The sequence below is a fragment of the Pyrgilauda ruficollis genome, unplaced genomic scaffold (genome assembly GCF_017590135.1).
Source record: "Pyrgilauda ruficollis isolate IOZ18807 unplaced genomic scaffold, ASM1759013v1 scaffold38, whole genome shotgun sequence".
NCBI lineage: Eukaryota > Metazoa > Chordata > Aves > Passeriformes > Passeridae > Pyrgilauda > Pyrgilauda ruficollis.
This window is the reverse complement of record NW_024525267.1, coordinates 4,082,967-4,103,154: the sequence shown is the minus strand read 5'-3', so window position 1 is coordinate 4,103,154 and position 20,188 is coordinate 4,082,967. Positions and strand designations below refer to the sequence as shown.

The following is a 20,188-nucleotide window of genomic DNA, read 5'->3' as shown; positions in this document are numbered from 1 at the left end:
GAGGAAAAGCAAGTTTAAAGGAGGCAATATTTAACTTTAAAAATATGAATAATTTCATGACATTCATTACTAAATGATAAAACATCTAGGAGTGATCTATGCTAAAAATATAGAAACAGCTGACAAGGACCTCTTGCTGCAATATTGAAAATCATTTTACAGGCCCTTAATTTGCTGTAGAAATCTCTCAAATTTGCAAACTAGAAACACACAGATCTTAAAATATACCCTGGCACTTCTTCCTTACAGGAAAGACCATACTCTTCTCAGAAAGTGCCCACAAGATAAGCAATAGGAAAAAAAAATCAGATGGGAATGGGATTCATGATGGAAATCAAGTTCTAACACTGGTACTTTGGCAGTTTGACTAGGTTTAATTAGAATTTTGTTAAGCGTTATAGGTATGAAAGCAGCTTCATTCCTGCATGGAATAGTACCTGTGGCATTTTCAAAGAGATAGTGTTAAACCAAGGGAAACCAATTTTCTCCATGTTCTGAAAAGTATTTCCAGAAAAGCTTATTCATCAACAATTTGCATAGTCTTGTAGTGTATACACTGAGCGTGTATGGAAATGTTACCATACATAAATGTCTACTTTTGAGTCTCCAGGACTCAAAAGGTAACTCAAAGTAATTTCATTCCAATTTTGTCCAGTAGTATGGCTGGGAAAGAATATATACTCCAACAATAGATTAACAATTGTATTATATTATACACACAGCACTTAATATATCAAAGATGACTGAGAACAACATTTAGATTTCATCAAGCCCATTTAAGATGATAATTTTTCAAATTTAATATCATAAAAGCCAAACCCCTTATACAGCCTTATAGAACAAATAAGGGGAGACAGTACAGCGAATATTATAAGTCTCAGTTACCAAAACTTGTTCCACTAAAAATGGAATACATCAGCAAATTGAAAGAATTTATGTACAAGTAATACCTGTTACATTGCATTTTTCAGACTAGTTCACTTCTTAATCTCAGACACTAAATGCCTGAAAATGTTTATGCTGAAATACAAGTGATCTGCAAGGTAATTTCAATCCATTAATTGAAATTTTAAAAAGCATTACAAACAAAAGTATTAACAGACTAAGCTAAAAGAAAAACACAACTAAGAATTAGGAAGCAATGACTTACCAAGTATTAAGTAATAAACACTAATTAAGATGCATCATAAACATTTTTATTGCACAGGATTCTGTACTTTCAATATTGTTACTGAGCCTAATGGTGTTTTTCTGAACTGGCTACTTTCCTCTACCACCTGTATTTTTTCATTACTTAGAACAGGAAAAGCCATTTTCCAGTTTCCTCTATTCCCAAACAAATTCTCCATTTCAAATTAACAGGTGCTCTCATGTGTCTGCATACATGCACACACCTCAGGGAAGCAAGTATTCTAAATTGCAGAAAAATTCTAAAATTAGCCAGAAGTGGTTATTTAAGAGGATGGGTAACATTTCTGATTAGAAATGTTGAAAGAAAGCATTTTTTGTTGCTATGGCAACTTCCCATCTAGAAGTGATGACTCCAGAGTAATTCTAGTCCTGAATCACTGGACCATTTATCCATCAGATTTCCTCCTCCTTCCTACCATCAAGCACGATCACCCCTGCTTTTCAGTCATGCTCCAGTCAGCCAGCATATACCAGAAAGCTGCCAGAATAATTTCTAAACCATTAATTTCACTGCCACGCAACTGTACCCAATGACCTCTGCAACTGGCACTATGGTGCTACCATGGAAGGGCTGGACTCCAGGGCTTGCAGACAACATTGGATAAATAGAAGGGCACCCAGAAAGTGAGTTAAGTCAACTTAAACCACAAAGCTCAGCAATTTTAACCACATCTCTTAAAAAAAGGCAAACAAAATAAGACTAACAATTGTGTATTCATCTGCTAAAGATTTCAAGGTAACGTATTTTCTATGAGTACAGTGCTTTTGAGTTCAGATGGAAGAGCCAAGCTCAGCTTTCTCCTGCCAGTAACAAACCAAACTAGCACAGACACCACAACTCCCAAGAGTAAGTGCTGGACACTCTGCTACAGCAGAGTGAACAGTTCAGTGTATTTGACACCAGAACAGTCAAGCTACAGACACCTTTTAATCAATTCTCTTTCTATGGATAGAAGAAGCAATACCTATTCTTGACCTTGTTCTGGCATACGGCTCCCTCCTACCCAAATGTTTATACAGACAGACACATTCAATTTCAAAAGTGCTGATAAACATATAAAAATGTGCACAAACTGCTTTGAAAAATGTCACATTGAGAATGTTTCTTCAAATCATGGTTAAAACACAACCCTCAGGTTTTATGATCACTTTATTTCTGAAAGGCTAGAGCTTTACATAGATACTTCAATGAACATTAAGACAATCAGCTTAAGTGTGATTTCAACTTTTAAATCCTGATTTTAACAATTGAAAGGATACAGCTGATGTTCCTCAGTGCCTGTGACTAAGCTTAAAATTAATTCAATAGAGTGAAAGGTGAGGAGGAGAGAAGGGTTTTTGCCAGTCACAACAGTTCAAGGCAGATAGCTCTTGCATCCCTTCATCCCTTGAATCCTGCATCAAGCAGGATGTGGTACATTCCTTTCTTTAACATCACTCTTTTGAGCAAAGTTGGAACTTTCACCCTTCTGACATTATACAGGCAGGTAAAGATAAAAACACAACACTAAGTTTGCAACCAGGGAAAGATATGAGTAGAACAAGCACATACACAGTTACAGCCAATTTTTCTTTTAAAGTTAAACTGATCATCATCAAGCATCCCACAATGCAACTTTTACTTTTGGACAACTATCTAAGACACAAGAGAGAGTACTGTGGGACCTGGAAGGAGGATCCACCCTGCATGCCATGTACATCAAGAAGACTTTCAGGAGAACCTACTCTTCCCTTTCTGACAGTCTCCCAAAAATGCTATTCAAGCTACCTCGACAAACAAGGGCAACCAGAAGAACTCTGTCTGACCTTACCTTTCAAAGCACCAGTAATTGAAACAGACCAAAGGACACACAGCCTTCTGATCCACAAAATCAAAAGCTAAACCAAGCCAACCCAGAGTGGCCTCAACTCTGTAACGATGCAGCAAGCTTGCATACTGCTTTCTAAGATATAACAGCAGGGTGAGGATTTGAAAATGACAGTAAAATCACCTTGATGCATCTGTCATTAAAAGACTTAGAAAACTGGATGGCTTACAAAAATCAGATCTCCTAAGCACAAGGCCATAGAGATCCTCTGCCTGAAGAAACACAGTGCTGGGCAGCAGGCTATATGGTGTTTCTTTACACAGACCAGTCTAAGACGAACATGCAAATTTCTGCCTTCTAATAAGTAACACCACTAAATTCAAGTTTATATCAGTGTGCACACCATTCCACAATGGCAGCAGCAAAACCTTGAGAAAAAACTCTGGACTATGAAATCTGGTAGATAAACCCTGTACCAATTCACACATGATTAAGGTTCCCTGTGAAATACAAGTACACAGAGCAAAAAGCACAGAACACTTTAAAAGAATCATCAGTCTGAATCTGAAACAGAGGGAAAATGCTTATTTTAATGCCTTCCCTCTTCTCCTTTTGCTATAGTAAATAGCCTCTATGGACTTATTTTTCATTAAGATAAACAGAGGTCTGATCTACAGCACCCAGAAGAGCTTGTTTCTTGCCAAGGCAGCCTCAGAATGCTATGAAAGCATTCTGGATTACATCTAAAACATGCTTACAATGAAATTGAAATACAGGTTACTAAAACTAAACACGGATCATCACAAAACATGAAAGGGACATTAACCACTTGATTTTCAAAACTGTATGAGGGCCCAGTATGTAACCAAAATAATTTGGCTAACAGGTTGAGGCTTAATACATAATCAATGTAATTAGGCTGAGAAGCTGGATTTAATTTAATCTCTTGAGATGAGAACTAAAATCAAAGATCAAGGAGTCAAAATGGGTGGAGAGTAGCTAAAGAGCCTTCCATGTAGTTTTTTCTCCTCTGCAGTAACTTCAAAGTAGTGTGAAAATCTCTGAACACTCCAGGAATCTTGAACATTACCACAGAGCTCTCTCCTTTGCAGATCTTCATTTACTGGTTTGGGGTGGGAACAGGCCAGTATCTGGTATATGGCCCAGCTGTCATCAACCTGGTAAATATATCCACACCATACCTACAGGAAGTGGGCTGGTGATGTGACATCAGCAGCTGGGACCAAGGCAAGTTGTTTAAGACAACACTACAAGGAAAGCAGCATGTGTCACCTGATTTCAATTCTGTGTTGTTAACAGCAGCAATTCAACATGACTTCCCAGAGGATAAGATCAGAATAAACTCTTTTTACTAATGGTATTAAAGATAAGGCCTGACAGAGCTTTCAGACAGTCTGCAGTAATTCTAGTACATGCAAGTGCTGGCAGAGTTTATTATGGAGCAAGTAGACATGATTTTTAACATCAGTATTTTCAACCTACAGAGAATCAGTACAAACTTTACAAAGCTTGATATGGAATACAATGGGTGCGTAAAAGGGAACACTGATCCATAAACAACACAGTTAAAAACTGCAGGGAAACAACATGTTTGCAGGGTACCATTTTGGACAGCAGATGTTTCTGAAGTTATTTGTTGAAGATTCTTGCAACTATGCCATTATTGTTCACTAGTTTTACCACCACAAGCCGGTCTGGACAGACAACTTAGGGAGTAGTTTCTGGAGAGGCAGCTTACGGTGCTGAAGGCTTTGGGTGGTTTCACACAGATGGCAATTTAGATGTCTATTGTTTTTCCTCAACAAAATCATTTGCCAGAATGATACCTGGACTGGCTGCTAGAACGATCTTTGCAGCTGCCTTTCTAGAAAATATGCTTATTATTGTTAAACACTCTCAGTAGTTGAGATTACTGCTGGAGATCACTATCCAGTCTATCTCAGCATTACTTACTATGTTTTTATTACAGCAAGAGCTGCATTCCCAAAGCTTTGAGTATCCGTGCTGTCCTAATGATAAGCAAAAATATTAACTTTTCAACATGGTAGTAATGACAAACTGTATATTTTAGTACTCATGGATTTATGTTGTAGTACTTGTTTAACAACTGTGATTTTGCATTTACATACAGCAGTGCTACTGCTGGCTATTCTCAGTGTCTGACTATGGAGTTCCATTAGTGTTTTGCCAGAGATAGCATGGAGTCTCTGGAATTGCATCAGTGACTGGGATGTTTCTTACAAGCACCAAAGGCCATCTGGGCCTCTTCGCTGTGGCGCCCACAACAAACCTTACAGTCACACACCACTTCAGAAGACTGATCCACAGCTTGGTGAAGCTCTTCCGCCTTTCTTGCTGCTGTTTATTTTTCACAACACAAAGCATTGCTTGTATTTCCTGTTAGATGCTTATGCACAGGACTCAAATTTTATCTTCTAAAGAATTATCATCACAGCTTTGTGTAATAGACTGGACTTGCCACACACCAATCCCATGTTTCAGCTTAGTGTGCTGCATCCTTGACATCAATGCACTATAATTTTACATTCACAATTAAGTATCAGTAGCATAAGGCTTGTTTCCATTTGCTTCTTGTAAACCTAATTTTGCTTTAACTGATTTACTCCAGGAACAAGCTGACATTTGGTTCCCTTCAGTCAGAGCTCAGATCTTCAGCCCAAGGTTGCAGAGTACTGGCAAAGATGAGAGGGTGCCCAGGATCAGACTTCAAGTGGATTCATACTGCTTTGCATTTACTGAAACACCACTATCAGTGAGCACATTGTACTTCACAAAAAGCAGCAAAGCAACACTTGTTTCCTAATGTATCTTTGATCACAAAAATTCAATGCAAGAAATGTGCTCAGGAAAAAAAAAATTGTTACCTGCAACCACCAGTTAGCTGATTAAATAAGATTTAAACTAGATAATGTCCTAAGTATTATTTAAAAACATTTATATGAATACAGGGATGAAAAATCTGGATAAATGATGGTCTGGCTTAAATTACTTTAGTTATTGATTTTCATGATAATTTCTCTCTAATGAGCCTGAAGCCTTTTACTTTACAAAACCTGAAAACAACAAAAACTACCTTTGTTCTTTTTAGATACACATATGTACATACACATATGCACACATATATGTAAGGTTCCCGCAATTGAAGGAAATTACACACCAACTCATTCACTTTAGGCACCACCTTCCTATACTCCACTGTAAATTTTAATTATATACAGCTACTGATGAGCTAAGGCAACTGCACATGTGGCTTTACCACTGACATCCATATTTTTGTGCTCCCTGATCTATTCATAGAAACTTCTCACTTCACAGACTCATATTGAAATCTTTTTTTACTTCGCCTCATGCCCACCAATTTGGTATTTGTATTAGATGCTGTTTGAGAGAGTTATAGTCCAAGACAAGTAACCTGGTCTAGTGGAAGGTGTCGCTCCCCATGGCAGGTTGGAACTAGATGATATTATGGGTCTCTTTCAACCCAATCACTCTATGATTCTATGAATAACTGTAACTGCTTCTACAGAACTGTTACACCAAATAATTTCATCTTTGGCTCTCATCATGCTTTTATTTTACATGTCGCTGGAGTAGCTTACTTGTCAGTATTTCAGGCTGCTAAATTGAGAAGTGATGAGGAAGTATATAAAAGTCACTATAAATGTGTAGCAAATTATAATATTTGGCAGTCATCTTTTAAGAAGCATATTCAGGAACAGGCCAGGATTTTTTCCCTAGCTTTTGGCTGGTTGGTTTCTGTAAATGGCCCTCTAAGCCTGTTGCAGGGAAGGACCCACAAACAAAAAACCCCAAGGCCTACCATCCCACTCCTAGAATTACAAATTTATTCTGGTTTCAAATGAAATTGAGGGGGGGAAATGCACACAAGGTATGTTTGTAGTCTGTGAACATATGGGTAGATTGAACAGCTACCTGTTTTTTCTCACTGTTTGTATTCTCTAAAAGATAACTACATTAATAATTCTGTATTACACATGTTAATGCACATCTGAGTACTCTCTGAGTGGTAGGCCTTAACTCTTATGAAAAAAATTAAGAGAAGCGATTTGAAACAAAGGATGAAAACAATGTTTTCAGTTTATGAAATGCTGGTATCCATTTTTTAAAGCCCCTTTGCTCCTTTTGATTAGAACAGCCTTTACCTTCATTGATGTGCTGCTTCCATTCAGGAAGGATTCAAAGAGCTTAAAAACACCATTAGGAAGCAGAGGATAGCAAGTACTAAGCCACACAGTTCTCACACCTCATATGTTACACAAGTAGTTGTCAGCCTTGTGTAAGAAGCAGAAGGGCACAAGATCCTGTTTTCAGAAGCGTCCTGTATTAGGTAATAAAATACTTGTATACAGCAGTGTTTGGTTTAATAGCACCATTATTTTAGAAGCATAACGTTAAAGTTACATAACAAATACCACTAAGGTAACTCCACTATTCAGTATTAAGGTGCCTTTGCTTGGAAGAGAGAAGGAAATTCCAGTTCCCAAAGTCAAAAAGCCAAGATGTCAATAAAAATTGGAAAAAGGAAAATTACGGAAGTTAAACACAAACAAAAAGTTTTGTAGATGCTCTAAGAATAACACATGGCATCTCTACTCAGCAAACAGCTTCACATTTAGTACTAAAAGTGTATACACTCAAGTATTTTTTAATGGTTCTATCAACCCATTAAAATAATCTCTCTAGGAAAGAAAATCAGAACTTCAAGACATGATCAAAATTTAGTTTTCAAATTAATTTTTAAAAAAAGTTGGTACACCAATTTAAAACTAAACAAACCCACTCCAAAGCCCACAGACTTTACTTTGTATCAGTTATAACTGATTTAAGAGAAAATCCACCCCAACTTCATACACAGTTTTCGTTTAAAATCCTGTTTTGCTAATGTTATGAGTAAAATCCCAAAGAAATAGCCTTAGAAAGCTACATAATGGGTCTAACACTGTCTATTTATAGTCCTTCCACGATTCAAACTTGAGAGGACAAGTTGTTTGAAATTTCAATTTTATTTCATAAGGTATCTCTTCTTTCAAATGCAAAACCACCAGTTTTAAGATCACCTTTATCTACTACTGCATGGGACTGGCTCATGAAAGCACTGGCCACGCTTCCTGTCCAGCTGGGGCACACCCCTGAGCACACACTGAAGAGAAGAGCCGGGGCCCAGCTAGGGTTGTTATGTGATGGAGATGCCTGTCAGTGCTAAATCTATCTCTTTGTTAAGGACACCAGCTCCTACCAAGAACAAGAACCATCTTTCACCTCAAAGTTGGTGAATGTGATGTATCCAAAATGCAGTACTACTGAGTTACAGAAACTGCCCAAATGGTGGGATGGCTGAAGGATGGGATGCCATCCAGAGGGGCTGGGACAAGCTTAAGAAATGAGCCCATGTGAATCTCATGCAGTTTAACAAGACCAAGTGCAGGTGCTGCACAAGGGCCCAGGCAACTCTGGTATCAATCCAGGCTGGGGATGAACAGATGGAGAGCAGCCCTGCCCAGAAGGCTTTGGGTGCTGGTGGATGAGAGGCTGGACATGACCCAGCATTGGGCACTGGCAGCCCAGAAACCACCTGTGTGTGGGGCTGCATCCATGGCACCATGGGCGGGAGGGGATTCTGCCCCTCTGCTCTGCTCAGGTGAGACCCCACCTGGAACACTGCATCCAGCTGTGTGGTCCTCAGCACAGGAAGGACATGGAGCTGTTGGAGCCAGTCCAGAGGGTCACAAATATGATTAGAGGGATGGAGCACCTCTGCTGTGAGAAAGACTGAGAGGATTGAGTTTGTTCAACCTGGAGAAGAAAGGCTTTGGGGTGACCTAATTGCAGCCTTCCAGTACCTGAAGGACACCTACAAGAAAGACGCAGAAACTTTTTACAAGGGCATGTAGGGACAGCAGAAGGGGGAATGGCTTTAAACTGAGAGTAAGATTAGATTAAATATCAGGAAGAAATTCTTTACTATGAGAGTGGTAAGGCTCTGGAAGAGCTTCCCCTCAGAAGCTGTGGATGCTCCAATCCTGGAAGTGTTCAAGGCTAGGCTGGATGGATTTGTGAGCAACCTGGTCGAGTGGAAGGTGTCCCTGCCCATGGCAGAGGGATTGGGACTAGATGGTCTTTAAGGTCCCTTCCATTCTGTGATTTTATGACTGAACAACAACAATGGAAAAGACCCAAATGATGGATGGATTTATTCACATAAGTGGATAAATACCTACCTGTGACAAGAAGGTATTTCCAGAAATTATTTAGGAGCAGTCCCAATACACATTAACAGGGAAGAAAAAACAATTGCAGAACTTTGTCCCCTCCCCAGTCCCCAAACCTCAACCTCCTCTGCCTTGGTGCCTAAATGAACTGCCAAATTAGTACTTACTTGTGCCAAGGTTTTCAAGTATAACTTAAAAAAATTCTGAAGCAGAAAATTCTAGTCTCAAACTGGACACTGTGTAACAGTCCCCATCTTCAAAATCAGGTACGTTTGTTTCTCAGGGTAAACAGCACCACAATGAAAATCACAAACAGTAAACATGAGAAAAAAAGCAGCATATATAGAGAATATCCACTCAACATTCTAAGTAACTTCTGCTGATCACAGAAACCTGTTATCACAAAATAGTGCTGAATTTATTGCTTTTGTCTATTCCTTGCTTTCCTTTAAATGTTAGGATACTTCCACATACTATCTCAGCTTAAAAAACCATGCAAAAACCATCAGCACTGCTTCTACTACCCATTCCTTCTGTAATTTCCTACTTTTAATGGAAGTGACAATCCCTTGTGCTCATATAATCAGGAATCATTAAAAGTAGTAGTGAGAATACTGACAGTCTTTTCCCACCATGTGCTGGCTAATATAGGAAAGATGATCATGGAAAACTGGATAGCCACCTCTGGAGGTTCTTTTAGAGGGATGAAAATCCTTACTTGTGCTGAAGTGTTTTGAAGATGCAAACAGAGATTTCTATAATTTTTTGGCAAATCCATTTACTGAAAAGTATCACCACTATGCTAAGTGGCTTAATAAATTAACTTCTAAATTAAAAAGGCCTCAAAAAGCAGGGAAGAAAAACTTCTGAAAACAAAGCCTTACAAAATTTCTGCACTGGAAGCCATTACAGTAATACACCTACTGAAAAGTGATGGCTGTGAGACAGTGGCTGGATAGAAGCACTTAAAAGATTCTAAATTATTTTTAAAATTGATTTCAGCAGTGATTATAGACCAACATCAGCAGCACATGCTGTCAATAGATCCATTTCTTGCACGGCAAGAAAATAATACAATTTGCATTTTATTACATTTTGATTTATCTACATTAAAAAGAAAAAAAAAAACCACAACAAAATACCTTTAAAGTAGAGAGAACCAATAAGGACAGCACGTGGAAACAACAAGATAACACACACACACTTCTCAAAACCACATTAGTTTTCCGTTTGCTTTTCTGCATGGCAGAAGAATGAGTTATAATTTCTGTTTTCATTTGCTGATAGTCACCAAGCCAATACTTTCTCAAACAACAAAAATAGTCTTTGCCTTCTACAGACTACCCAGCACCTGGACTGAAAATTAATACAAATTAAATTTAAAAGTTTCATGCCAATTTAGGCCAGTCCAGCTAGACACAGAAGAAGCTATCACTCCCTGTCACCTAGTTTTATACCAGAATATTGCCATGTATGAAAGGCTACCAGCTATTTCTGACCCTTCCATCCCCCAGGTGAATCACAGTAGTGAATTAATTGCCCTGGACTGTACCAGTGACTGGTGAAAAGAGCAAGTTTTAGCACCTACTCTCCCACAGACAAAACCAGTCAGAAATAAAGAATATATAGGGTTAAAATTTTAACTTCCTTCCCCTGTGGTATTATTCGAAAACCACTGCTAAAGTACTGCACTTGAATTATTTTAGGTGTTAGGTTAGGTTTTTCTAGAGATAGAAAAAGGTCATGTTTTTCAACAGTCATTAAGTGTGACCGAGTCACCTTTTCTAAACAAATGAGACTGTCCATAAATTACTATTGCCTCCACTCAAAAGGAGACCTCCACATCCCTGTGACAAAACAAAACTACAACAAAGCTTATCCAGCAGATAAATAATTTCTTCAAAAGCCAGTTAGATCACAGGGTATATGTCCACAAAGTACCAATGGAATGGCCAATCACCACACTCAGGGGATTTAATTTTCAGTATCAGTTTTTGGTGCAAGTATAGTTTTTGGGCACTGTTAAACAAAGGCCCCACGAATTTACCAGAGCAGAGACACTACTCACATAGAGAGGAAAAACAATACACAACAGATTAAGTCTTTGTTCACAACCTGAGGACACTAATATGTTGGACTAACTGATGAAATCAGGTTATACTTAAAGGAATATATTTAACTGTTCTGGCAACTATTTAGTCTAATTTATTAACACTTGCTAACAGGTTACAAAATGGGCTTAGACAGGAGCTTAATCATATTAGCTTTTTTCTTAATTGTTCAATAAATGAGCAACATGCAACTAGAAACTGGAGTAATGGTGTTGGTTACAGGAGGACAAGGTGCCCTCACCTCATACAGACTGTGCATTTCTGGTACCTCTGTTACAAAAAGGAGAACAGTAGATTGAAACAAGAGGACAATCAAAGTAACGGGAGTCCTCCTATGTAGGGGACATTAAGCAGAATTTTGGGGGAAAACCCCTAAATAGAAAATATATATAAATGTCAACTACATAATTAATAATTTAATACCAATTTTACACAACTTCCAGTTAAACAACCTTCTCAACCACATACTAGCTTAAAGAAAAGTATACCAGGATGGAAGATCACACATATACATCTACTCTGATTCTCTCTCCTTGAGCATCAGCAAATTCAGAAGGGAGGTCCATTTACTTCACATGTAGCATGGTTTTTTGTAGTATTACATTGAGTAACCACGCACAGTTATTGCAAGAACCATCAGCTTAAGTGATTTTCACCCTCTTTTAGCATGGACATTCTGGACCTGGTATACCAGGAATCATTTCAATCCCTTTTCAAACTTGCTGTACAGCTTCCATCAACTGAAACCTCATTTCTCTGACTGCAAGACAGGAAAAACACATGCTCATTTTTGTAAATACTGAGATCTGTTTTACTTTTTTTATCTATAGAAGTTCAAGGCATCATGAATTTAGTTAAGTGCTATAAAAGTATCTATAAATAAAGTATTTGTGGGATGCTGCTGCTTGTGTTGTCCCTGTTCTTGGAACAGCAGGCAGTTTCTAGTCTTTACAATCTGCCATTTGCATTAAATTCATTTGCATTAAATGCATATGCATTAAATGCATTTTGAGAAACAACAAGCTGAAATGAACCACCATATTTCTAAACCTACTCTTAGTGTAGAAGAGGATTTTTAAAAGCCATATTAAAACATATATAGAATGACATATGACAACAACCTTTTTTGAAGAGAAAGGAAATCTAGAAATGTATTAACAGCATCCTCCTGAATATTTCTGTATTTACCAATCTTCACTATATTAATAAATATCCTCCTTTCTACTCATACAAGCACCAGCTAACATACAGCAGGATTACAGCCAGCCACGTTAGAATGCAAAGTCTACATTACTATTTGTGTGCAATTACTCTATTAATTAAGATAATGAGTCAAGCACTGAGGTGTCCAAAACTGTACAGAGACTAAATAATGCCCACTGGGAATGAGAACCATACTGTATGTGCCAGTCACATTCCCAGTTCTTTTCCCATTCTGCCCATGCTCACATATGGTCAAGAACCCCAGACAAGTAAACTGTACCTTTCATTGGGAATTCTACCTGGATGGACAAAAGAAACAGTGTATGAACAGTAAAACACATTCTTCAACTGAGATTCATCTCTCTCACATTTCAAGTTTAAAACCCAAAAAATCTAAATCTGCAAAGACAGAAAGAAATTACAAAGAAACCCACATATACATATATATGCTAGCATACAAAGCTCTCCACTTACTATCTTGGGGAGCTTTACACTCAGTCCTGAAGTACCAAGAGGGAATAAGAAAATTAGTCTTGGTCTCAGCAACTTGTCATTCAGAAGCTTGAGAAAATAAGTAGTCAACAAATGTACTCCAAAGATGGCGATAATAATGAGCCTTACAACTACACAGGAATTAAAATTACGGCCAAGTGACACTCTTTTAAATACCATAGCAATATACTGCAAAGACAGAACACATCACAATGAAGTACATCTATTTAAACCACTCTGAACATCTACACTGATACACTTCCCACTTCATTGTACAAGCTCCCCTAGTAGCTAAGATCCTATCTAGTAGCTCGCTTCCCTCCATCAAAACTCAATCACTCTTACAGGAATTTACCAAAATACTTCTACACAATTTACAAGTTTTAATGATCTTCTTAATTTATGACAGTAGCATGAGTCACTCTGCACAACAGACAAATGAGAACTCATAGAACTGCATACAATAAATAGTCCAACCCACCCATCCCTAACAGTCATTTCAGAGCAGGAAAAAACGGTAAAGCTGGATGAGTGGTTTGTTCTCAAACATTATCTTTCAGTATCAATAATTGTTTAGAGGCTGAAATACATAACTTTTCAGTATACCATTTTACATTTAAACTACTATGAACATTTTAAAGGAAATTTCAGGAAATTAATGTAAATGGTGGATTTCCAAATCAAATAAAACGACTAATTCAGAGTTTCTAGATGAATGTGTGCAAGGGAGTATATAATGATTTAATCATTCCTTTTCAAGTTGCTGTGCCTTGCTAGTGGGCAAAACAGAGAGAAATGCAGGAAGAAAAAAAAAAATCAACAGAATAATTAGCCAAAAATTACACACTTCATCGTATACCTATAACAAGGAACTACACAACACAACAGCTGGCAGCCTTTGATTAAGCCTAAGGTCTCCTGACAATAAACCAGGCTGCTGACACTTAACTGACATGCCAGCATCGACAGTTTGAGAGAAGAGACCTCTGGGAATTACAGAGAATTCTAAAAACGACATTGAGCAACAAGAGAAGCCCAGCAACTCACAATAAAAGCAGAAAATAAGACAGATGTACATCTCATAACCAAAAAAGGGAATAGATGAGTATTTAAGACTGTAGCAAGCAAATATTTATTTACTCTAAATAAAACTGAGTTCCTTAAAAGCATCATCTTATATCTTGCCAAATACCAGGGCAGCAGTTCCACAATCATTTTCCCTCAAAACTACTGTCATGTCAAAATTATAATGTAGAAAAACTTAAAACACTTTTAGAAGTTACTACAAATAACTGTGAAAAATACTATGTTTATTAGTAATATTTACCTCATGTTCTTGGTTATCTTGTCCATCTTTGCCACTTTTTCCACTCTTGACTGATTTTGCAGGTTCCTTAAAAAAAAGTTTGCAGTTTTAGTTTTGTTTTTTTTTTTAAAAAAGGAGATCTAGATAGATTTTCAAGTCAAGGAATCAGGCTTTTTAAGACACTCTCTAAAAGTAATAAAATAAGCAGAATAAAAATTATGCAATTTAACTGGACGATGGTAATATTGAACTATAAGTCTCCACAAAGCCACTTTAAACATTTTTTATCTGTAGAAAGACTTTGGAGTTTTATTTATGCCTCAAAATTCACCTATAAAGATAAGCTTTCACATAGGTAAGCAGGCAGGGCCAAAGAATGAAAGTGATTTGAACCATGTCTAAGAAATTACTTAGTTCTACTACCTTGCTGTTTGGTTTTTTGGTTCAGAAATATTTATATTTAGCTTAGCTTTGAAACTAGCATCAGTATAGCACACGTTTTACACTGTATTATTATGTCTGTTCTAGGGGCTAGAAAGCCCAGTGTTAGAAGTAGGCCCACAACTCAATTTTCGGCATCACAGCATTGTACTTACCTTGAACCCTTCACCTATTTTTGAGATTTGTTGCTCTCAGAAAATTGAAGGAAAGTTTCAATGTTTTTAACATCGAAAGTGCCAAGGATACCGGGAAAATTTAAAGCAAACAAACCACAACACTCAACCTCCCTACAACTAATTTTAAAATGACGTTGACAAACTAAAAACTAAACAGAAGCGGTCGAGAGGGACAGCAGCTGGCTGAGGAGGACAGCACACGGTTTCACAGTTTCTGACTTCCACTCAGGGCTAATTGCCTATCACACAAAATAAAGTGCAATCCAGCTAACTTCCTGCCGGCTTTACAAGTTTTCTGCCATCATTACTCGTGCAAGCCTCTTTCGTAGCCGCCAGACAAATCACTCCCCGGAGCCTGAGGCAAAGCGGGGCCAAAGCTAGGTTCATTCTATTGTCAGGAGAAGGAGCTGAAAGACTCCGAGGGGAGGTCAGTGCTCCTTGAACACTCACGGAGATCCCCCAAGCGCAACTCCCGCTGCAGCCAGAGCTACGCAGCAGCCAAACTTCCCAGGACGGGGCCCGGGCAAGAAGCCGTGGGGACGGACACCCCCACCTTGCCGTGGAAATAATTCCTTCCCCTCCCCAACGCCCCCGGGCCAGCCCCGAGCGAGAGCCCCCTCCCCGCTCCGCCTCAGCCAGCCCCGGCTGAGGACACGTTTCCCATCCCCTCCCTCCAGCACTCCCCCGCACGCCAAACCCACGGCCGCCCTCCACCGACTCCCTCCCTCCGACGGCCGCCGGCGAGACGGTACCAGGACCCCGCCTCGGCACCCCCGGACTAGGCCCCGCCGGGAGCTGCCCCGTCCCCGGCGGAGGCAGGCACACAGCAGCGAGGGAGGGAGCTGCCCCTCAGCCGGGGCTGCCTCTCGCGCGGCTCTCCCAGCGCCTGGGAACGGGCGCCGCTCGCCGCTGCCGCCCCCCACCCCAGGCCCCTCCTCCCCGCGGGGCCTGCACCCCACAGCCTCCCCGCGGGGCTCGGCCTCTACCCGAATCCCCCGACTCACTTTCTCCTTCTTGTTTTTATTCGGCATGGCCGCGGAGGCGCAGCCCCCGCCGGCCCCGCTTCGCTCCGCGCCGCGCCCGCCCCGCGCTGCCGCCTCCCCGCTCCGCGGCGGCCTCGGCGCTCCCCCTTCCTCCCCCGCCCGCGGGGAGCGGGCCCTGCCCGCCCATTGGCTGTGCGCGTCACGTGGGCTACAGCTCGCGGCGCGTCACCCAGCGGGCGGGGCTGGTGGCGCTCCCGCCCCCGGCGGCTTCGGCGCTTTCCCGGGCGGGTCTGGGCTCTCCGGACGGCTCTGGGGCTCTCCGGACGGCTCCCGGGCTCTCCCGGCGGGATCGGGGCTCTCCTGGCGGCTCCCCCGCTCCGCCCGGACTCCGGCCACGCCTCGGGGTGCTCCCGCAGGCTGAGCGGGGCAGCGGGACGGGCTGAGGTGCCCTCAGGGCCCCGGGGCTCCGGCCGACTCTTCCTCAGGCGGTGGCGGCCCGTGGGAAGCGGGGGCTCCCTGCGGCCGCTGCCTCCGCCGCTCCCGGGCGAGGGGCACGGGCTCCGCCGCGGGCATCCGGGCACCCATCACGGGGGAGCGGAAACGTTAAGGGAAAAAAAAAAAAAAAAGAAAAAGATAAAACAATATAGGGCATGCCTGAAGTTCGCTGGTCCTCTCGTGCAAATCCAGTGCGCCCATCTTCATTTTGAGGACTTCAGTGTGCGCCTGCAGTATGTGGATGGGGAAGGTGAACTTTGGGAAGTTGCAGCCTGGTTTTGAAAGGATATCTTGATTGGTTTTAAAAGCCTGAGTTCAGTTGTGCAGGTTTTCATCATGCCCACCTGTACCAGAGATAATTTTTGTCCAAACAAATCACTTTTTCATCTCCTAAAACCAGATTGCAAAATTTAGGACAATCTTAAGACAAAAGAAATGTGCAAACATTCCATCTGGAAAATTTACAAACTGTATTTCTCCCATGGTCAGATTAAGCCACAAATTAATTGTTGGCTGAGGAAAAAGTGCAGAGGACATTAGCAGTCATAATAGCATCAATACATAAAATATTTTAAATTTAGATTGGATGTTCTTGTTAAATTCTAATTGTGTTGTACTGCTAAGGGATAGAAAAATTACAACTTAATAAATACAGCATAAAAGTGAAATTGATCTCATTCCTTACCCAGCTTGTGAGTATCAAATCCAGCATAAGCAAACAGATATGCTCTCATTTTTGGGATATGGGATTCTAATAAACACTCATGTCTAATGGGATAGTATCTAATGTTAGATACTTGTATCAGCTTGTATCCTTTATATTGGAACACTGCTTTTGCTTGGCAAAAAAGACAAAGAAACTTTGCGTTTTCCAGGCACTGTAAAGGAATTTAGTGGCTGCGGAGAGCTGCTTCCTCTTACTTCAGTCCTCTTCCTTTCCTGTTTCTTAAGTGCTAGGAAACAAATTATGTCTGCCCCTTATCCCTTCTCTCATCTTCTCTGGTTTGAAATGAGGTGCAGTTATCACTATTGTGACTCTGCTGAGAGCCAGGCATGAATGAGTTGCTACTAATAAATGACATTTCTCACCAACAGAATAACATGGATTTTTGAAATACCAATAGACAGCAAAGGAATGAAATCTCCCTCCATCTGTAGTCTGGAGTTTGATCAGTTTTGTATGGCTAGGGATAAACTCAAGAGCTTCCACTTCTTTGTTAGGTTACAGTTTTGTAGAAGCTTAAACTACTCTTAATTCCCAGCTGTTGTGCTGTATCTCCCTCTCCTGCACTGATGATGGTGCTGTGAGGTTTAAACCTGCTCGTAGAATTGATCAGGTTGAAAACTATCCTCCCAAAATGATGTGTTGGTGTGTTGGTTTAGTTTTGGTTTGGAGTTTGTTGTTTGGTTTGATTTTTTTTTATTATTTTTTTATTTTTTTTTTTATTTTGCCTTGAACTGGCACACCACCACCTGCTTCTGTAAACACTAACACTGGCTGAAGGAAGGGGGTGGAAATATGTGGCGGGGGCGGGATGTGACCTCAACAGCCTAGATTTAGATCAGTTTAAGCAGCTTAATGAGTTTCTCATTGGCTCTTGGCCTCTTTTGTGCTGCTAGTGCTCATAATTTTTCTAAATAATGGAAAAACTCTGTCAGTATCATTCTTACCCAAGTACTTCTGAATAGGAGCAGCAAAAATTGTCTGTCCTTATTTTGCAGTTAGTTGGGAAACCTTGAATCAATATGTTGAACTGAATACGGGTTCAAAAGTTGGCACTGACTCAGTTAACATTTATGAGGTTTTCTTTGTGACCACAGATGTAAAAACTCTTGTGAAAACTTGACTCCCCCTCACCTTGCTTTGCTGCAGAGTCTAATTCACCAGTAACAGAAAGCAATTGTGTTTTTCAAGGCCTGCTCTATTATATGAAATAATGAGTGGGTGGAGGAGGTTTACAAGAAAAATAGTTCTGTCTGTATGCTCTAGTGCCTTCATAAAACCTGAGACTAAGATAAGTGACTTATGTGATGAAATCTTAGTTTTACTACAATGGTATTGCACTGTGGGCCTAATTATTCTGCTATGGAGTAGGAATAACTATGTAAATAAGGTGATGTAATTTGAGTGTGAATATGACTATATTAATATTTGCATTAACTTCTGAACATTTTATGCAAACTCGGTGTTTTCAGAAACCAGAATGTATTCACACCAATTAGGTTATCACTGTAATTAAAATGTCAAAATCTAATGCATGTAGCATAGTTTTCAATTTGCATTTTTTACTGTACTGATCAAATTCTCTAAATTTGCGAAAGTTAAGTCACCAAATAATGTCAAGTATTGTGTAAAACACCTGGATAATACTTAATAGCTTGAATGTGGGCCAAGTGTCCTGTGTGCCAATGAAAGGGGAATATTTACACAATTAGTCCTTTCCATCTGTATTGGATATTCTCGTATGTTTGATTGCTTTATCTTTGTTTTTTTGCTTGTTTTTTAATCCCTTTACAGTGGTTGAGCAGGCATGCTCTGGCCTGAATTTACTGAACAGACCACTGTAACTGTGACAGGGATAACATCTTCCATCCCCAGTTGTATTGACTTTATTGCTCCCCATGCCCTGTCTCTGGTTTAATTGGGTGGTATGCCAGTTCAGCTTGTTAGAATGGCAGAAAACTAACTGAGCAGTGGTGACAGGAGACAATGAGACCTTTTGCTAGGAAGCTCTTAATTTGGCTCGGCTGAAGCTATGCAACAGCAGTTGTGGACAAGGTTTTAGCAGCCAGTGAACTGTCATCATAATACATAATTGTCAAACATTGTCGGGCTGTTTCCCAAAACATCTCTTCATTGACTGATGCAGACTTTTGTTGTCTGGCACACTGTGTCAGATATAGAGAGCTGAAACCTGAAGGACCAATGGCAGTAAAGAGACTGGAATAGATGGGTTGGAATAGAAACATTTTTTTCTCATGCTTGCACGAGCCAAAATACTACTTAAGGTCACTTTCCTGGCAAGAATAGTGGAACTGGCAGATTATGTCTGAAGGAACTAAGTGAGAGAACAAACTACTTAATCAACACCTGCAATAGATTCTGCTTCTATGCAATCTAACACCAAAAGCTGCAAAACCAGTATACTCAACTTCACAAAAAAAGCTTAAACATCTTTCAGGAACTTTCTCTACAAGCATGGATTCATTCTGCTTACCCTGAATCACATTAAATTATTCTTGTGCTGCTCTCAATCTAAATTATAAGGCTTTAATTCTCAGTTATTTTAAAATCCATTAGTGTTGGATGCCCTGCTGTCACAATCTGCAGTATTGTAAAGGTTGCAAAACAATTTATTCACAGCTGTATAAAAGTCAGACTCTTTTGAGGTAGTTAGTAACAGGTCAAACTTGGAACTCCATGCATGTAAACATGATATTTTAGCCCTATATGTGACCACATAATTACAAATGGCAATTATTGGCATCACTTAACACAGAATCAGAGATACATGGTCAGAACCATAATTAATCACATATATGTGTCCTAGTGTCATATTTGATGCCTTCTAGCGGTAATATTACTCTGTATGTTTGGAAAATTTGGACTAGTAAAAAATGAAAAAAAATTCATGTATGATTGGTTATGCTATCTGGATCTTAGCTTTAAGAATTTTCAGTATTAACATGGATTCTGGATTTCTGTTTCA

At 39.9% G+C, this 20,188-nt stretch overlaps 1 protein-coding gene across 1 annotated transcript in view; it reads right to left on the bottom strand.

Moving 5' to 3' along the window:
* PPP2R5C (protein phosphatase 2 regulatory subunit B'gamma) overlaps nt 1–16,134 on the bottom strand; it is a 72,745-nt gene extending 56,611 nt beyond the window's left edge. The window contains exons 1-2 of the mRNA XM_041476235.1: nt 16,005–16,134; nt 14,405–14,470 (exon numbers count right to left, since the gene is read on the bottom strand). Coding sequence (XP_041332169.1) covers nt 14,405–14,470; nt 16,005–16,031 — 93 coding nt within the window. The 5' untranslated portion in view covers nt 16,032–16,134. The remainder of the gene's footprint in view (nt 1–14,404; nt 14,471–16,004) is intronic.
* Between the last annotated feature and the right edge of the window lie 4,054 nt (nt 16,135–20,188).